This window comes from Haliaeetus leucocephalus, unplaced genomic scaffold (genome assembly GCF_000737465.1).
Source record: "Haliaeetus leucocephalus isolate CR32 unplaced genomic scaffold, Haliaeetus_leucocephalus-4.0 Scaffold656, whole genome shotgun sequence".
Lineage (NCBI taxonomy): Eukaryota > Metazoa > Chordata > Aves > Accipitriformes > Accipitridae > Haliaeetus > Haliaeetus leucocephalus.
This window is the reverse complement of record NW_010973092.1, coordinates 20003931-20018939: the sequence shown is the minus strand read 5'-3', so window position 1 is coordinate 20018939 and position 15009 is coordinate 20003931. Positions and strand designations below refer to the sequence as shown.

Sequence of the window (15009 nt, the reverse complement as noted above, 5' to 3'; positions counted from 1 at the left end):
CAGCCCCGAGCGGTGAGTGCGGCCTGCCTGGCCCCGGGGCCCGCAGCGAGAGCGGGGCGGGGGGGTCCCCCTGCCCTCAGGGCGCTGCTGGGGGCGGAGGGGTGGGGGCTGAGGGCTGACTTCTGGCTTCACGGCGTTGGTGTTTTCTGGTTGCTTTCAGAGCGCACGCTTGTCAGGATGGACGGCCCCGGGGTGGCCGGGAGCGAGGAGGAAGGCAGCAGCCCCTGCCCGGCCTGGTGCCCCGTTACTCCGTGCTGGAGGCAGTCACCTGGGTGAGGAGCGGCGGGCAGGGCCGGGTGTCCCTGGCCGGGAGGGATGTCTCCAGGAGGCTTTGGGGGTGGGAAAGGGGATGGAGGGGAGCCGTGGTGGGAGGGATCCTCGAAAGAGAGCTGCGGACAAGCTGCCGGGTGGAAACGGGACAGAAGGAGGGAGCAGCGGGGCTGTTTTCCTTGACTTGTGTCTCCTTTTCTTCAGGGAGCGCTCGGTGCGCTGCTTCTGCAGGTGGTAAGACAGATCTCGTGGCTGAGGTCGCTGCCGGACGCCAGGAGAGAGCACAGGTCTCTGTGGCTTTCTTCGTTGCCCTCGCAGCAGACAGGTTAGCAGCTCTGGCTTGTGAGAAAGGGCTGTGGGAGGGCCCGGCTGTCCCGCGGGATTGCCGCCTCGTGATATGTTAACTAAGACTGGAAGAGAGCTGTTGCAAGAAGCTGACAACCAGCTCTCAAGCTCTCTGGGGAGAGTGAGAGCTGGTATCTGTCAGGGGAATCTCGCTGTTTCTTAACGAGTTGATGCAATCCCACTTTGCATCCCACATGCCCTTACCTTTGTTTTCCCTTCTGGACCCTGCTCCATGAACTTTCCTCCTGCTTGGCTTTGTGGTCAGAGCAGAGAAGGGCGCTACGTAAATATACAGTCCAGTGTTGTCTCCTAAAGCAGACACTGCTTTTGTGCTCTATATTTCAGTGGTGACTGAAGCCTCAACCAGCTGCCCTGGTGTGCAGCTGGGGTCCCATTTCCTGCAGAAAGCAAGTCCGGAGGTGGTACCAGAGAATTCATCCTCAGGCATCCCCTCAGGGGAAGGAGAGAGCCAGCCCTGGACAGCAGTAGGTATGTGCAACGTGCTGTGGGGCAGGATACTTGTGGCAGAAAGACTTCTGAGTCTGAGTTTCCCCAAGGCAAAGCTAGGAGCCAAGAAGGGTATATCCATTTATTGACACTTGAGGACATAGGTTAGAGTGGAAAGACAAGAATTTCAGAGAGATGAACCAGGAGTCCAGAGACAGAGGGAAAAAATCTCCTGGAGGCAGGGAGGAGCCTGTGCTGTAACTGCAGGTGACATGGGCTTTACCAATACTGGTCTGCCTTAGCGACCTGATTACAGCATCCAGTTTCTGTTCTTTTATTGTGGACAGATGTTTGCAGCCAGAAGGATTCAGGATAGTACTGCACCATTGATTTGGGAGACTTGTGTACATGGTGGGAAACTAAAGGAATTATTTTCTTCCTGGAAGATGAGGATGTATTTCTGAGCGCTTATGCTGTAGGTAAGACAGTGGAAGGAAGTATAAAAGACATTCTTATTAAAATGAGTTTTATAAAAATAGTAGAATATACTCCAAAAAAATTGAAGTCTTACCCAGGAAAGCATGTCCTACACATTAAGTTTAAAGTCATGTCAAGGAAGATCAGATGAGGCCTACAATAGGCCTACTCACTAGATGTATAAACACTAGTAACAGCTCCAGGAAAATTCTTAGAAGCAGGAAGCCGGCTGGAGCAAGTAGAAAGGGGACATGTGATTGTGGTGTCGGAGAAGAATGTAAAAAAGCCAGCCCACAGATGTTGGCTAGATAATGTAAGGTGTTGCAGAAAAGGTCAGAGGGGTTCCCCATTCTTTGCTTTCTTCCAGATTTTTGGCTTTCTTCAGTGCTGGTTTAAGCTACTGCCCATCACTGCTTATCAAACCCATCTCCTGCCAGAGGTTACCATTCCCATCAGTTGGCAAATGGAGCATTTTGTTTCCATGTCTCCTAATTAGCTCCAGGAAAACAGCCAGGTTAATTTACCTAAACTGCCAATTAGACTGTTTAACCCATCTGCTTTTGCCTGGAGCATATTAAGAAGCACTCAGACACACTGCCTCACTGGCAGATTACTGGACATGGACCTCTGGGAGAAGTGGTAGGGAATAAGTGGAGACAGTGATGCCTTCAGCTGGCACAGCTGAACATTCAGGAGTGAACATGTGCCTGTGTCTGACAAACAGTTTCCTACAGAGAGTCAATAGGAAGAGCTTTTAGGCAAACTGATAAATTCAGCCGTGACAAGTCACTAAGGCCACGTGCTCTTTGTTCGGATGTTCTGCAGAAGCTATGAAGTCACTGAGCCTCTAATGACGATATGTAATCCAGTGCTTAAATCTGCTGTATGACCAGAAGAATGAACATTGACAAAATGGACGTTGGCTTTTAGAAAGGGGGAGTTGTTTGAGCTGCAAAACTGCCAAAAAGGTAATTCTAAGTTGATAGAAACTGTGTTATAGAATAGAGATATTAGATACCTGGATGAGTGTGCTACATCAAAGAATCAAAGGTCTTGAAAGGATTTAGGAAGCCATTTTTCGGGCCAACTTGCTCCATTGCAGAAACTTAAGAGAGCTGTAAATCTATTAAGAGTTCTTTGGAGAAGTCAACAGGCATGTGGAGCAAGATTATCCAGCTTTTAGCTTTCTGAAAATCTTTCAGCCAGGACCTAAAACAAAGCTATCTGGAGAAATAAAGCTGATGTGAGGGAAGATGGAGGGGCTACTCTTGGGCTAGTAACTCCTTGAAGTACAAGAAATAGTTTTCACAATGGAGAGCCATTACTGGTGGATTCCCTTAAGTCCTTTGTTGAAACCTGTTCTGTTCTGCACAGTCAGCAGTGATTTGGAAAAAAGAGGTGACGAGTGAGGTGACAGAAGAAGCAAATGATACAAAATTATTCAGGACAGTCAAATCTAAAAGTCACAACAAAAGATTGCACAAAAACTAAAACCAGGGTAATCCCAAGGTAGGTTAAATTGGTAGACACGGGGGAATGTAACTGTAAATACACATACAGAATGAGGAGTGTCAAATTAATAATTATATTGCAGAGGGAACACTTAAAGTCACCATGGGTATGTTTTTGATAAGGTTAAGTCAGTGCTCAGCAGCAGTGAGGCCAATTAAATGTTAATTATTGTAAGGGAAGGAACTGAGTATGAGAGAGTATCGTAATTTTGTGTAAGTCTATGATGCAGCCACATCTTGAACACTTAGGGAAAAGACACTCTGTCTTAAAAACAATAACAAAAATGGCATAGAAAAGGATGACAAGGAGACAATTACATACAAATAGAGACTGATGCTTCAGCTTAAAAAAGAAGTGGCAGAGGGTGTGCTAGTGCTCTGCGAAACTAAAAGTGTTGAGGGAAGGTGAATAGGGGCAATATTTTTCATAATACACATATTAATAGGCAGCACAGAAATGGTCAGGTAGCAAGTTTGAAAAAAAGCAAAAGACAGTATATGTTTGGCTAGTGCACAGGTAAATTGTGGAACTCATTGCTACAGGCCAGAAGTATAAATGGGTTCCAAGAAGTGATTAGGTAAAATTACACATTCAAATTAGACTTAATTGGTCCAGCCATAACCTCCTGCTCAGAAGATCACGGAACAGCTGATTGCTGGAAAGTTCTGCCAGGAAAAGTGTGACTTTATAATCCCTGTTCCTTACCCTTTCTGCCCAAGCATCTACAACTGTCCGTTGTCAAGAGATAATGTATGTCAGAAATAATTTGATTTTGCTCAATACATAAGTCCTCAGGTTACATTCTTGCATTATGCTGTGCATCCATTTTGTGGGAATATATTGAGAAAAGTCAGGGAGAAGAGATTCAGTAATTTTTACTGAAGAGTCTGAAAAAATGCCTAGTTTTGTAATATGAGAAGTCCTGTGAATCTTTCCATGGAAAGTTTTAAAGTGAAGCTTGGTCATGCCTTGGTAATACCTTTCTCTCAGAGTATGTTTTGCTTTCTACAGAAAAAGCTGCCTCAGGTTTAGGATTTTTTTTTTTCTGGTGTGTAGCTACTGAAAGAGAATGAGGCTGGCTAAATCAGAGTGCAGCAAGAAGCTGGGGAGAGCAGAAGGAAGAGAAGGACAGACACCTGGCAGATGATGCAGGGGAATCTGGTAGCAAAGTCTTGCCATTAGAGAACAGACCTCCAGAACTTGGAGTGGAGCAGAATGTACCTTCGCTTCTCCAGTTTGCTGTTGCCAGCAATGGCAAAGGACCTTCTAGAGAGAATTCCATGTCCTCACCCTTTCTTTCAGTGTTTCAGTTAATTTCCAGACTTGCTGGTCTACATGTACAATGACAATCTGCTATTGTTGTCAGCTACTTTGTTACCTCAAGTGGCAAAGATCTTTGTGATCGATCCAAACATCCCAGCTTTGCAGATGAGCCATTCCAGTTTTAACATAACACAATATGATGGAATCTATTACTTTTAGTGTGTTTAAAAAGAAAACTTTAGGAAATTAATTTAAAAGTTGCTTTAAATAACATTCTGGATATTACTATGAGCAAGTCCTTAGCTGCATGATTGCATCCTATTTTTTTCATGCAATTCATGCCTCACTCGAAGCTTTTTTGCCGAAAGTTAAAGGCACATAGTGAACGAGCGGGTGATTACAGCCAGCCTCAGTGTTATAGCAGCTGAATGCTGCCCTGGGGAGTTGTATTTTACCCCTGGCAGAACTGTAAAATTCGTTATTTCAATTCTGAGATTACAGACATTTCAAAAGTGTGTTTTCATTTCAAAGCACAATGAAACCAATTGGAAACACTAAAATTTTCCATGAGGCAGAAATCCTGGATTTTGTCCAGCTCTTGTTGTGAATTCATTCTTGTGAAGTGTTTGGATGTTTTGGGATGAGCAATCTAGACTGTCTATGAGAAGATTATTAATTCCTCATTTCGAGATAGCTTTGAGCAACGTTTGATTAGTACAGGATGAACAGTGGGGACACACCAAATAGTTATTAGCTGCTGAATATGTGAGCATTGGGCATCCAGTACACTAAAAGCTTCAAGATTGCATGGAAAAAAGGATGCATAGTCAAGTTACATCACAGCACATGTTTGAAGAAGTAGAAATAAAGTGCACAGAAAATTCCAGCTGTGGTATTCCCAGCTTTTTTTGTGTGCTTTGAACATACAACCTTAAGAATAATTTAACGTGGTTCTGTGTGTGCAGTATAGCAATGAATTTGTTCAAAGCCTAGTTCCTATGAAGTTCTGCTGAAGTTTGACCATTCTTTGGGAAATAAGAAACAAACAGTTGGGCTGAACTTGTGTTAAGTAGTGTCAGGTTGAAGGTTAATCTAAGCTGGTTGTCTCATTCTGCTAAGTGGGATGGGATTCTTTGCTGCCGGGGGGTGCTTTTATTTCTCTGTTTACTGCTGAAACTAGGCGATATGTTTAGATTGTGTGCCTGGTATTGAGACAGCTGCTCTGAAACAGGCGAGTCGTAAAAAATCATGATCTCCATGGAGAGATTTGATTTGAGGCTTGCCTGGCCTCAAAGGTAAGTTCCAAGAGAATTCAATAGTCTAGTTTTTCAGGAGATGGGACTGGGTGTTAGGATCAATTGGTCCCTGTGTTCTCTTCCAAATGACTCCCCAGGAGTGGTGTGCTTCCCGGGAGTGGTAACTCTTATCTGGTGAGATAACTGGGATTTGTGTGAGGAGGGGTTTCCAGTGGTAGAGGGACATGAGACAGTTCTGCAGGCTGATAGAATTCAGAATTGGTTTCTTGTTATTTTTCATGGGGTAATGGTTGGTTTGTTGCTGTAAACAGCATGTTTTCTCAGTAAACGACAAATCTCTGATTTAGGAGTAGATGTCTATGTGAAATGTAAAGTTTCTTGAAAGCATGAATGTACTGATGTTTAAACAAGTAGTTGGGAGAATTTTTAATGCAGACAATGTTTTTCTTCATGGGATTTGCTGTTGTATGTATGACAAAAAACCAAATTACATCATGAGGGAGATACCTGAATGAGAGATAGAGTCTTACAGTGAGAAAGATCACATAATTTTATGCCTGATCTGAAAATAAATGTAAAACATAACTAATAAATTTACAGATTATATTACTTTTGGTGGAATGATGAATAGAAATCATGTTTGCCATGGCGATCTTCCTTGTTGGGTGCGTGGGGCTTGTTCAGATAAAATACATTTTAATACAGCCAGAGGGGAATTGTTTATCTGGGAATAACGAGGCTGCAGCTGGAACATAGGCCACAGCTTCATGCGCATTGTAAGGCAGTACAGGCACTGCAAGAAGCAATCCTGCCTGTTGCACACTCATTTCTGCCGCTGCACCGGCACAAGTGCTTGTGTAGCCATACAGTGCAGGAATCAAGGAATCGGGCCCCTGAAAGGACTGGGTTTTTTACTCTTACTAGCTTCCTGCTATACAGCCACACAGCTTGAGAGGGGGACAGGGAGATATGGGGAGGGCACAGCTACTTCTTGTGTTAGCAGCACTGGCTTGAAGTGATCCAGGTTTCAGCACCTGGTGCTAGGTGCCCGGTGGGATCCAGCTGCTTATGGTGATTCAGGTTAAAAATAATTGGCCTCGGTCAGCCCTCGCCTGTTCGTCCTCTTTGCTGGAGGTCACTGTCCTCTTAGAGTAGCTGGCGTAAATGCCTGTGTAATCGCTTCTAGCACAGTTCTGTCAGGAGCAAGGTGGCTTAGCTTTTGCTGTAGATATTTTCATTAGATAATTCTGGTTGAAACTGGTCGGATAGTGGCTGAACACATGGTAGTGCTAGCATATCTAAGAGGGCAGTGATGAGCAAGTGGGGCATGTTGGGGTGATAACCTAAGCCTGCATCCGATGCAGCCAGAATAACATGTCTCATGATCCCCTTGCAGAAGCAGAACTGTACCCTGGACACAAATTACGTGGAAAAGGAGCTAGGAGCTAGCAAGCACCTAGCACGAAATCTCAGTGTGATGCCCTGGGCAATGGGAATAGGAGCACAGTTCTGATATATGCAAACTAGGCGGTTACAAATTCAAATAAGGAGGCAATTTTACCCTTCCTGTGACACTGGTGAGAGGGTCTGCACTTCAATAACAATGTTGAAAATTCAGGAATAGTGGCAAAAAGTCATAAAGTTAATCATCTCGGGCAGAAAAGTACTTCAGCTGAAAGACATGAACAGCGCAGTCTGTTTAGAATCACAGACAAGAATCAAGAGGGGTTGATTAGTTGTATCAGGACTTTCAAAAGGAGAATAGGCTTTTTAGTAAAAAGAAAAAAGCCTAGAAGAGCCAGTGCCTGGGAGCAGAAACCAGTTGTATTTTAATTTAAAGTGAAGCACAGAGGTTTAAAGCAGCGATTACAAGTTGCTGGAATAAACTCTCAGGAAAAGTGGGAGATACTCTACCTTCAAATCAAGATGGCAACCTTTCTGGAGGAGGTGCGTTAGCCAGCTGCAGATTACAGGACTGTATTCATGTGGCACTTGGTTGCTTTTGATACAAAGGTTAGATTGGTTGGTGTTCCTTCTGTTCTTAATATCCCTGACTGGGTGGGTGATCAGTCCTCTAGGAAAGAGCTGTGGCGTAGAGAGGATGGGAAGAGGAGGAAGAGGTGAAGATACAGCATTGCTTAACTCTGCTTTTTTTGTTCTTTTTTTTTAATATAGGGGAGTTCCAGATCCCTGAGAGCTCCAACTTGGGGCCAGTTCTCCGCAGCGCAAAGGTACACTTTCATTTTTCGCACCCTCCATATGTACCTGAGGTCCTTTCCCTTGCCTGAGCAATCCACTCACACACAAGACTGTTTTCTGCCCTGCACAGCTGGAGGCCAGGAGAAAGAGAGATGTGGTATGTTACCCTCTGCTTTAGCCAGAGCAAAGTTCAGGAACTACAAACTGGTATCCCCGTCCTTTAAGGTGTCTGTGGAACAGGGGTGCTAGCAAAGAAGTACTGAAAGAAAATGGAAAAAAAAAAAACCAAAACAAACGAAACAAAGAAAACCACTATCCCATAGCACCAGTCTGTTCTTGTGTATTTGCATTTTGATGCAATCTTTCACTAGGTGATTACGTGCTGTTGCTATTTCGGTTTTTACCAGACAACCCATGACTGCAGAAGGTGGTGTCACTGCTCCTAAAGCTGCAAATCAGGACTGGGTCTTTTCTGTTATAGAGGAAGACACTGGGCTTGAAGAGGATGCATCAGCTTGAGAGTCACAAGGCTGTAAATTATATTACGGTTCTTGTGATTAAGCCTGCTACTTCCTTGCAGTTCACAGTCTTAGGTGCAGACAATTCCCTATTTTAAAAATCAGTCGGCTGAGCAATTGCTCAAGGACACTGTGAACAGAGTGGAGGTAAATTCAGTATTTAACAGAGTGGGTTCCTCGCTTTGACATGGCAGTGCCCTCTGCTCCCCCACCAGAAAGGCATTTGCTTGTTCTGCTGAGGGGTTGAGCGCCAAGCTCCCAGTCCTGAGAGGTGCCGCTTCTGCAGGGCTGTAGAAAGAGCCTGTAGCTCCCTCGTAGGTCGTGGGGCAGGTCTCAGGAGAGGAGGGGAGTTGGTCCATGACTTGTCCTCTTGTGAGCAGCTCTGAGTGCTGGCTGAGCGGTAAAACTGTTGGGTGGCAAGGGGCATTTTTGCTGCGTGACTTCCCCGAGTGCAGAGGCATCGTGTGCAGTGTGCACTGCTGCCACTCGATGGCACTAAATTTGTACGCAAGCTGGGAAGCTAAAGCTGCAGGCCAGGCTAATCCTCCTACCACCTCCCAGAGCTGTCGTAAAGTAAAAAATACTGTTCATTACTGAGAAAGAAAAGACATTGTCTCTGCTGCGCAGGATGTTATTAGGAGTGTGCAGCGTTCGGTAAGCTGTCAGTGTGGGCTCAGCTTGAATTGTGTAAAGCGTATGCAAATATGTCAGTGCACGTTTGGCAGAGACTGTTTGTGCTGGTGACATATGTGGGAGGGTAAACGAGGGCTAACGTTACTTTTGAAGGGGGGAGTTATGAGTGATATTCAGGTATTTGCTAAATTCTGAAAGGTCTGATGATGTCCAAGAGGCTACACCAAGCTCCCTGGCCAGGCAAGCAATGTCCATACAGCTTCCCTAACTAAATGGCTGTGTAGGATAGGGAGACTTTTTTGCGGACACATGACGCCAGATTACATCACCTTCTTGATAACTATAGTACAGTATGACTGTTTCTCACTGCTCGGTTTTCAGGAAAGAATCTCCTGTAGGGTTTGCATGTTTTTGCTGTCTTAATAGCTTTCTTCTTTAACTCTTCAGGGTGACCCAGCTCAGCAAGAGCATTTAGAGGAAGCTGCTTTCCAATTGCAGCAGATTTTCCGGATTGACATTTCCATTGCATTGAATATCCTCGGTAATGTGGACTTGGATTTGTTTTGTCCTTAAACCACACGTTTCTCTTTTTGGAGGACCTCCAAATTGTTGCAGGTCTTGTGTGAAGGCAGAGATGACATATACCCAAGCTGAAGCCTCCTTTCAGCAATTTCAACTGTGCTTTGAGAGATTTATTGCCCTTTGTCCCATCCTGCCACCTGATTTATATCAGCATATTTAAATCCAGGCTTGGTTGAAGCCTGCACTGTTGTCCTGACATCTATAGTTGGAAATTAAGCCACCTCTGTCTTTTTTGCAACAGAAGCTGTCATATCCTTGTATACTTTTTCATTGTCTGAGATCTCAGTCTTCCTGGCAAGCTGAAAAAGCAATTGCAGAATTGCAACTCTAAGAAGAGCTGAAGGAAGATGCAATGATCTAAGAAGAAAGTCCTTGCCCTGTATACACCGCTAGTTGCAGCACTAAAAAAGCGAGCTGCTTCTGTGCGAACCATACGTTGTGTTAGCCCATGATCCTTCTTTGCAATGAGACTAGAAAAATTCCTAAAATGCAGTGTTGCCATTTTTCCAATGGAAACTTTGGTCCTGTGGAGTGAGGGTTGGTGAGCCAGCTGAAAGTGGACCGGAGCACTTGGCATGGGCCACAGAAGGCCCAGTAGCTGTGGGGGAGGTTGCTGCATTTGAGGCCGCATTCTGTCCCTTTTCTTTTCCCCTGTTTTTATGTTGTGCTCTTTTCAGGGATTGAAAGTATGAGAGCGGGCCATTACAGGATAGCCTATACCTGCTTCAAACTGGCAGCAGATCGAGGCTACAGCAAAGCCCAGTTCAATGTGGGTCTGTGTTACGAGCATGGCAGAGGCACGGAAAAAGACTTGGAAAAGGTATCCACAGCTTGTAGGGTTGTATATATGCAGCACAGACCAGGAGAGTGGTCTTTGTTGCGTGTACAGGTGCTTTTCTCCTTTTGCATGGGTGTGACAGTCTCTGAAGTCCCATTAGAAAATGCTGGAAATAATATAAACTGCAGATTTGCAGTGCTGGCTTCAGTGTCACAGATCCCTTCAGATGTGCTCCTGAAATCCCCTTTCTGATAGCTTCTGAGGTCTTCTCATAGGTACACGGGCTGTGTCACTAGCACCCAGGAGAGTACCAAGGAGAAACCTGTCATGTTACTGTATTTAAAACACCACTGCACATCCAAGAGCTTCTTTACATCTTGAGCCGTCCAGTTTGGGTACCTTAACTACTGCCTGCCACCTAGTGCACGCTGGCTGTAGTCAGCATCTTCTGTAGCTGGGAGGATTTGCAAAGACGGCTTGTTTCGAGTAATTGTGCAGATCCCTGTTGGCACAGAGTAAGCTTTGGTATTGTTGGCCCAGTGCCACCCCCTTCAACACCGGGAGTTTTGACTAGAGAAGGCAGGGTGGTTAGAGGCTTCTTTTATAGTTGCAGTCCACTGTCTCACTTAATCTCCTGTTCTTCAGTGAGGAGGTATGGGAGAGCTGCTGGGGTAAGCATGCGCGGCATATGATAGATCTAGACAGAGAGGTTAAGCTTGTTCTGGCCAGAGGGGAGTCATGTCATGTTTGAGGGCATGCATTACCTGAATCACACAAGTGTGTTTCTCTTTTTCCAGGCAGCTTTTTATTACTACCACGCAGCCAGCAGCTGTCACCCCATGGCACAGTACCGCTACGCTAGATACCTCTTACACCATAGGCCTGAAAATGAATGGGACAGGCATCAGAAGGCAGTGACTTTCCTGGAGGAAGCAGCAATGGCTGGGGTTACAGAGGTTAGTGTCTACAGCATGGGAATTCATAGGAGAGAGCCAGCAGAGAACCCTGTTTAAAGGATTTGAACCACAAAACATCCCAGAAAGCAGCACCTTTGGGATGGAAGCAAAATTCTTCCTACATATTTATACTCTTGATATTATATGGGAGACAGCCCTGCCTGCACATGGGAGGCAGCTAGGTACCCACTGTTCAGCAGTGTTGGTTGTCTGGTTTGCTGTTGGGCTTTTTAATGTGGCTCTTAGATTAGACACCTAGATTAGACCATTGGCTTAGGAAGACTGACCTACAGTTGAAAATGTAGCTCTGTGTTTCATCTCCTCTCAATTCCAAGAGTACAGGTGGCTTTGGTGGAGGAAGTTCCATGAGATGCTTGAAGTAAGAACAGATCCTCATATTGTATCTGTGACTTTTCAAGATGATTCATCCACATGGATCTGTGTACCTTGCCCTCTTTCCCACTCTTTAGGAGATGCATTTAGGCATGTGCCATCTTGTGTTGCGAATGCCAGTCGCTCTGGCAGTGACTGTATCTCAGGGAGCATGCTGTTCCAGGAACTGCATCTGCTGTATCTTATGGACAGCTCACGAGTAGGAGCCGTTCTCTGGCTCTGACTTCCACAGTGCAGTTTGAAATGATATTCTGAGTCTTAAGGTGTTAGTATGGTGATGTTAACTGTACCTATAGTGGAGTTTTATAGATCAAATGTGATTTTTTATGTTTACCATGTCAGAATGATTTTTCCTAGGACAACCCCCACTTCTCTCAACAGGCACTGCAGCAAGCAAGGTACTTAGCACACTTGTCTTGCCGCAGTAACCCCAGCATTAGAGCAACTTGCAAAATCAGTAGAAGAACTGGAGTAATTAAGGGGGGAAATCCTGGCTGATTGGTATGGTATGGTTTTGTTGCAGGCACAGGCTTATCTTGGAGTGTTCTACATGAGGGGGCTGCAACCTAAGGAAAAGAGAGGTCTGAAGTACCTGCTGCTGGCAGCAAAGAACGGCGTAAGTAAGCCCTTTGCAGGCTATGATTGTTCTCAGTTTGGGATCATTGCAGGTTACAGGTGGCAGATTTCAGGGCTTCCTGGAAATGGGAGCGAGTGTCGGGACTTTACCACACAGTCTGAAAGGACAGAGTGGAGCCTTGGTGCATCTTGGAGACAAATTGGGTCCTGTGGCACAGACCCTACAAAACATGAACGTAGAAACAGCCTTATTGGGTTGGAGTAGTTCTTACAGCACCAGTGCTTATATTCATCTAGCATAATTTTACAGGTTTCCTGTTATGGAGCATCTATACCCTCTTCAGTCAAACTCTTTCACTACTGTATCATTTTGAGAGTTTTTTTGTGTCTATCTTGAATCTGTTCTTCAAAATTGGCCCATTATTTCTTGCCTTCTATAGAGAGGATGAAAAGACTATTGCTGTTTCTTTGCAGGGACCTTTAATGTACTTAAATACTTGAATCCCCATTCAGCCTTCCCCCATTGTTTGAGTTCATCCTCACACATCACGTTGTCCAGATCCCCAACAATTTTCTTGCTTACTGTTGAACTTTCTCCAAGTGACCCAGGCTTACTTTTTTTGAAGGGCAGTGCCACAGTCTCGACACAGTAGTGCTCCTGAATCTTTACCAGCACTTAGAGAAGTAGAAGTATGTCATCCCATGTCTTGCAGCCAGGTTTCTGCATCCCACAGTTCTGTTATTTTACAGCACTCTGACATTGTTCCCTCGTTTTCAGCTTGCACTGCATTGTAATAGCTAGTTTTTTCTGAAGAACTTGTTCATTTTAACTTCAGTTCCCGCAGCTTTTGTGTAATGGAAAATAATGAATAGCTATTCCCTCTTCTTCTGGCTAATATTTCTGATTCTGTCGCCCTTTAGCATGTCCTCTCTAAGTCATTTCTTTTGCAGGCTGCAGAGCGGTAGTTTGGTTTGTCTCTCCATGCAGTCAAGGTGTTCGATTTTGCTTGTCAGTCTTCTCTCTATTTTTCTAATTCTCCTTTGACCATTTTAAGATGCTCAGACTAAAACTGGACTCAAGATGGAGGTATGCCAGGGATCTGACATAATGAGGTCCTCTGCTTTGTTCTGTATTTCCTTCCAATAATTCCTAATATTGTTTGCCCTTTTGCCTGCCACTGAGCAGTGACTTGGTGGTTTAGGGAACTATCACAGTGACTCACAAATTTATTTCTATAAGGACTACTTTGCATTTTTCAACACAAAGTTTCCTCTGTGATTGTTGCCCACTCTTAGTCCTGCAAGATCTTCTCTAATGTGTTTTTTACAGTAAATTTGATCACTCTGAATGACACTACATCACTTGCAAACTTTACCACTTCAGTCTTCACCCACTTTTAAGAATGCAGACACTGTCAGATCACTGGTGAGACTAGACCTGACTAGCCCCAGCAGCTCAGACATCGTGTTCATGATAGTTGATACAGTATTTCATCCCAGATCTGCTAAAGATCTCTCATAAGCTGTATCATCAACTCCTTTCTTCCAGCCTGATGTTGGATGCATATGCTGCACAATATAACAACAAATTATCTCATTAAATAGATGATTGTCATTTACTGAATGCCTAGTAAGCCCTTAACAACAGAAAATCTAGCAGGTAACTACAGGTCCCAGGGGTACCCCCTGGTAGATCAGTGTTTTGCATGTTTTGGTCACAGCCATAACAGTTCTCAGAACCCAATCATCTTTCCCCATCTCTGCTTCCCAATGGATGCTGGCTGCCAACGTACCACAGTCTCATCTTTGGTGGCAGGCTTGTGCATAGGCTCCCTGGGATGTAAACCCATGCATTCTGCTGGGAGAAGGGCTCTTTTCCCATTACCCTGGATTATGAATTTATGTTTAGCTGGTTGAAAGAATACTGGATACGGGTGAAGCAAGGATGGCACCATTTAGCTACAACTCCAAGAAAGGGAAAACGCGCACAAAAAATCATGGGTTCAGTGTTTTCTCTCTCAGGTTGTTGCTCTGTGCTAGAGCCAAGGGGGGAACTCTGACAAGTGTTCTTCCAAATACAACGATGCTCCAGAGAACTGCGTTTTACTTTGGTTACCACTTTTTATCCTCCCTTATTTTATGCGTGCAACCATAGAATATAAAAAACATATTAAAGAGTGTTGTTGGAGAGCTGAGTCTGACCTTCAGATTTCAAAGTATATTGCAGTCACTTATGCCATGCTAATTTGGGGATCTCTCCACCTTGTGGTCTTGTCTTTGCGGTGTTCGTCATATAAGAGACGGCTAGTGGAATAGTTGCTACTTACTTAACCCTGTCTCTTGTCACATCTAAGTGCCAATCCTTCAACATGTTTATCTCATCTCTAAAGAAGTTTATTGCTGTCATAAACTGAGACCTGCAACATTTTGCAAAGCACCCACTCATTGAGTTCTTCGCTTTCCTCTACCAGCTACATCCCAGACAGCAACACTTGCAATATGTTCTTCTCTCATGGCTTTATTAAAACTTGCTACTTACTTCCTTTTTTCTTTTTCTTTTTCTTCTTTTCTTTTTTTGCGAAGCCTTGTTTAAATCATGTTTCTGGCAGTCATACTCTTCAAGTTATGTTGCTGGCTTTTTTTCTGAAAAAGGTCTGCATGACCACTAGCCCATGTGGTCTTTTCAATGTCTTCAGGATGTCATCTTGCTTTCTTGCTATCTGAGAGACCCTTTTCCTCCTATTGGATCTCAAAGATAAAGTGCACAGCCAATATGCAAACATGTCACGGGTTTGGATTTGGCT

At 44.5% G+C, this 15009-nt stretch overlaps 1 protein-coding gene across 1 annotated transcript in view; it reads left to right on the top strand.

Moving 5' to 3' along the window:
• The first annotated feature begins 209 nt into the window (after positions 1-209).
• KIAA0141 (KIAA0141 ortholog) overlaps positions 210-15009 on the top strand; it is a 20013-nt gene continuing 5213 nt past the window's right edge. The window contains exons 1-8 of the mRNA XM_010579172.1: positions 210-272; positions 475-595; positions 961-1104; positions 7746-7801; positions 9368-9461; positions 10180-10322; positions 11078-11236; positions 12153-12245. Of these exons, the coding sequence (XP_010577474.1) occupies positions 10191-10322; positions 11078-11236; positions 12153-12245 (384 nt within the window). The 5' untranslated portion in view covers positions 210-272; positions 475-595; positions 961-1104; ... (1 more) ...; positions 9368-9461; positions 10180-10190. The remainder of the gene's footprint in view (positions 273-474; positions 596-960; positions 1105-7745; positions 7802-9367; positions 9462-10179; positions 10323-11077; positions 11237-12152; positions 12246-15009) is intronic.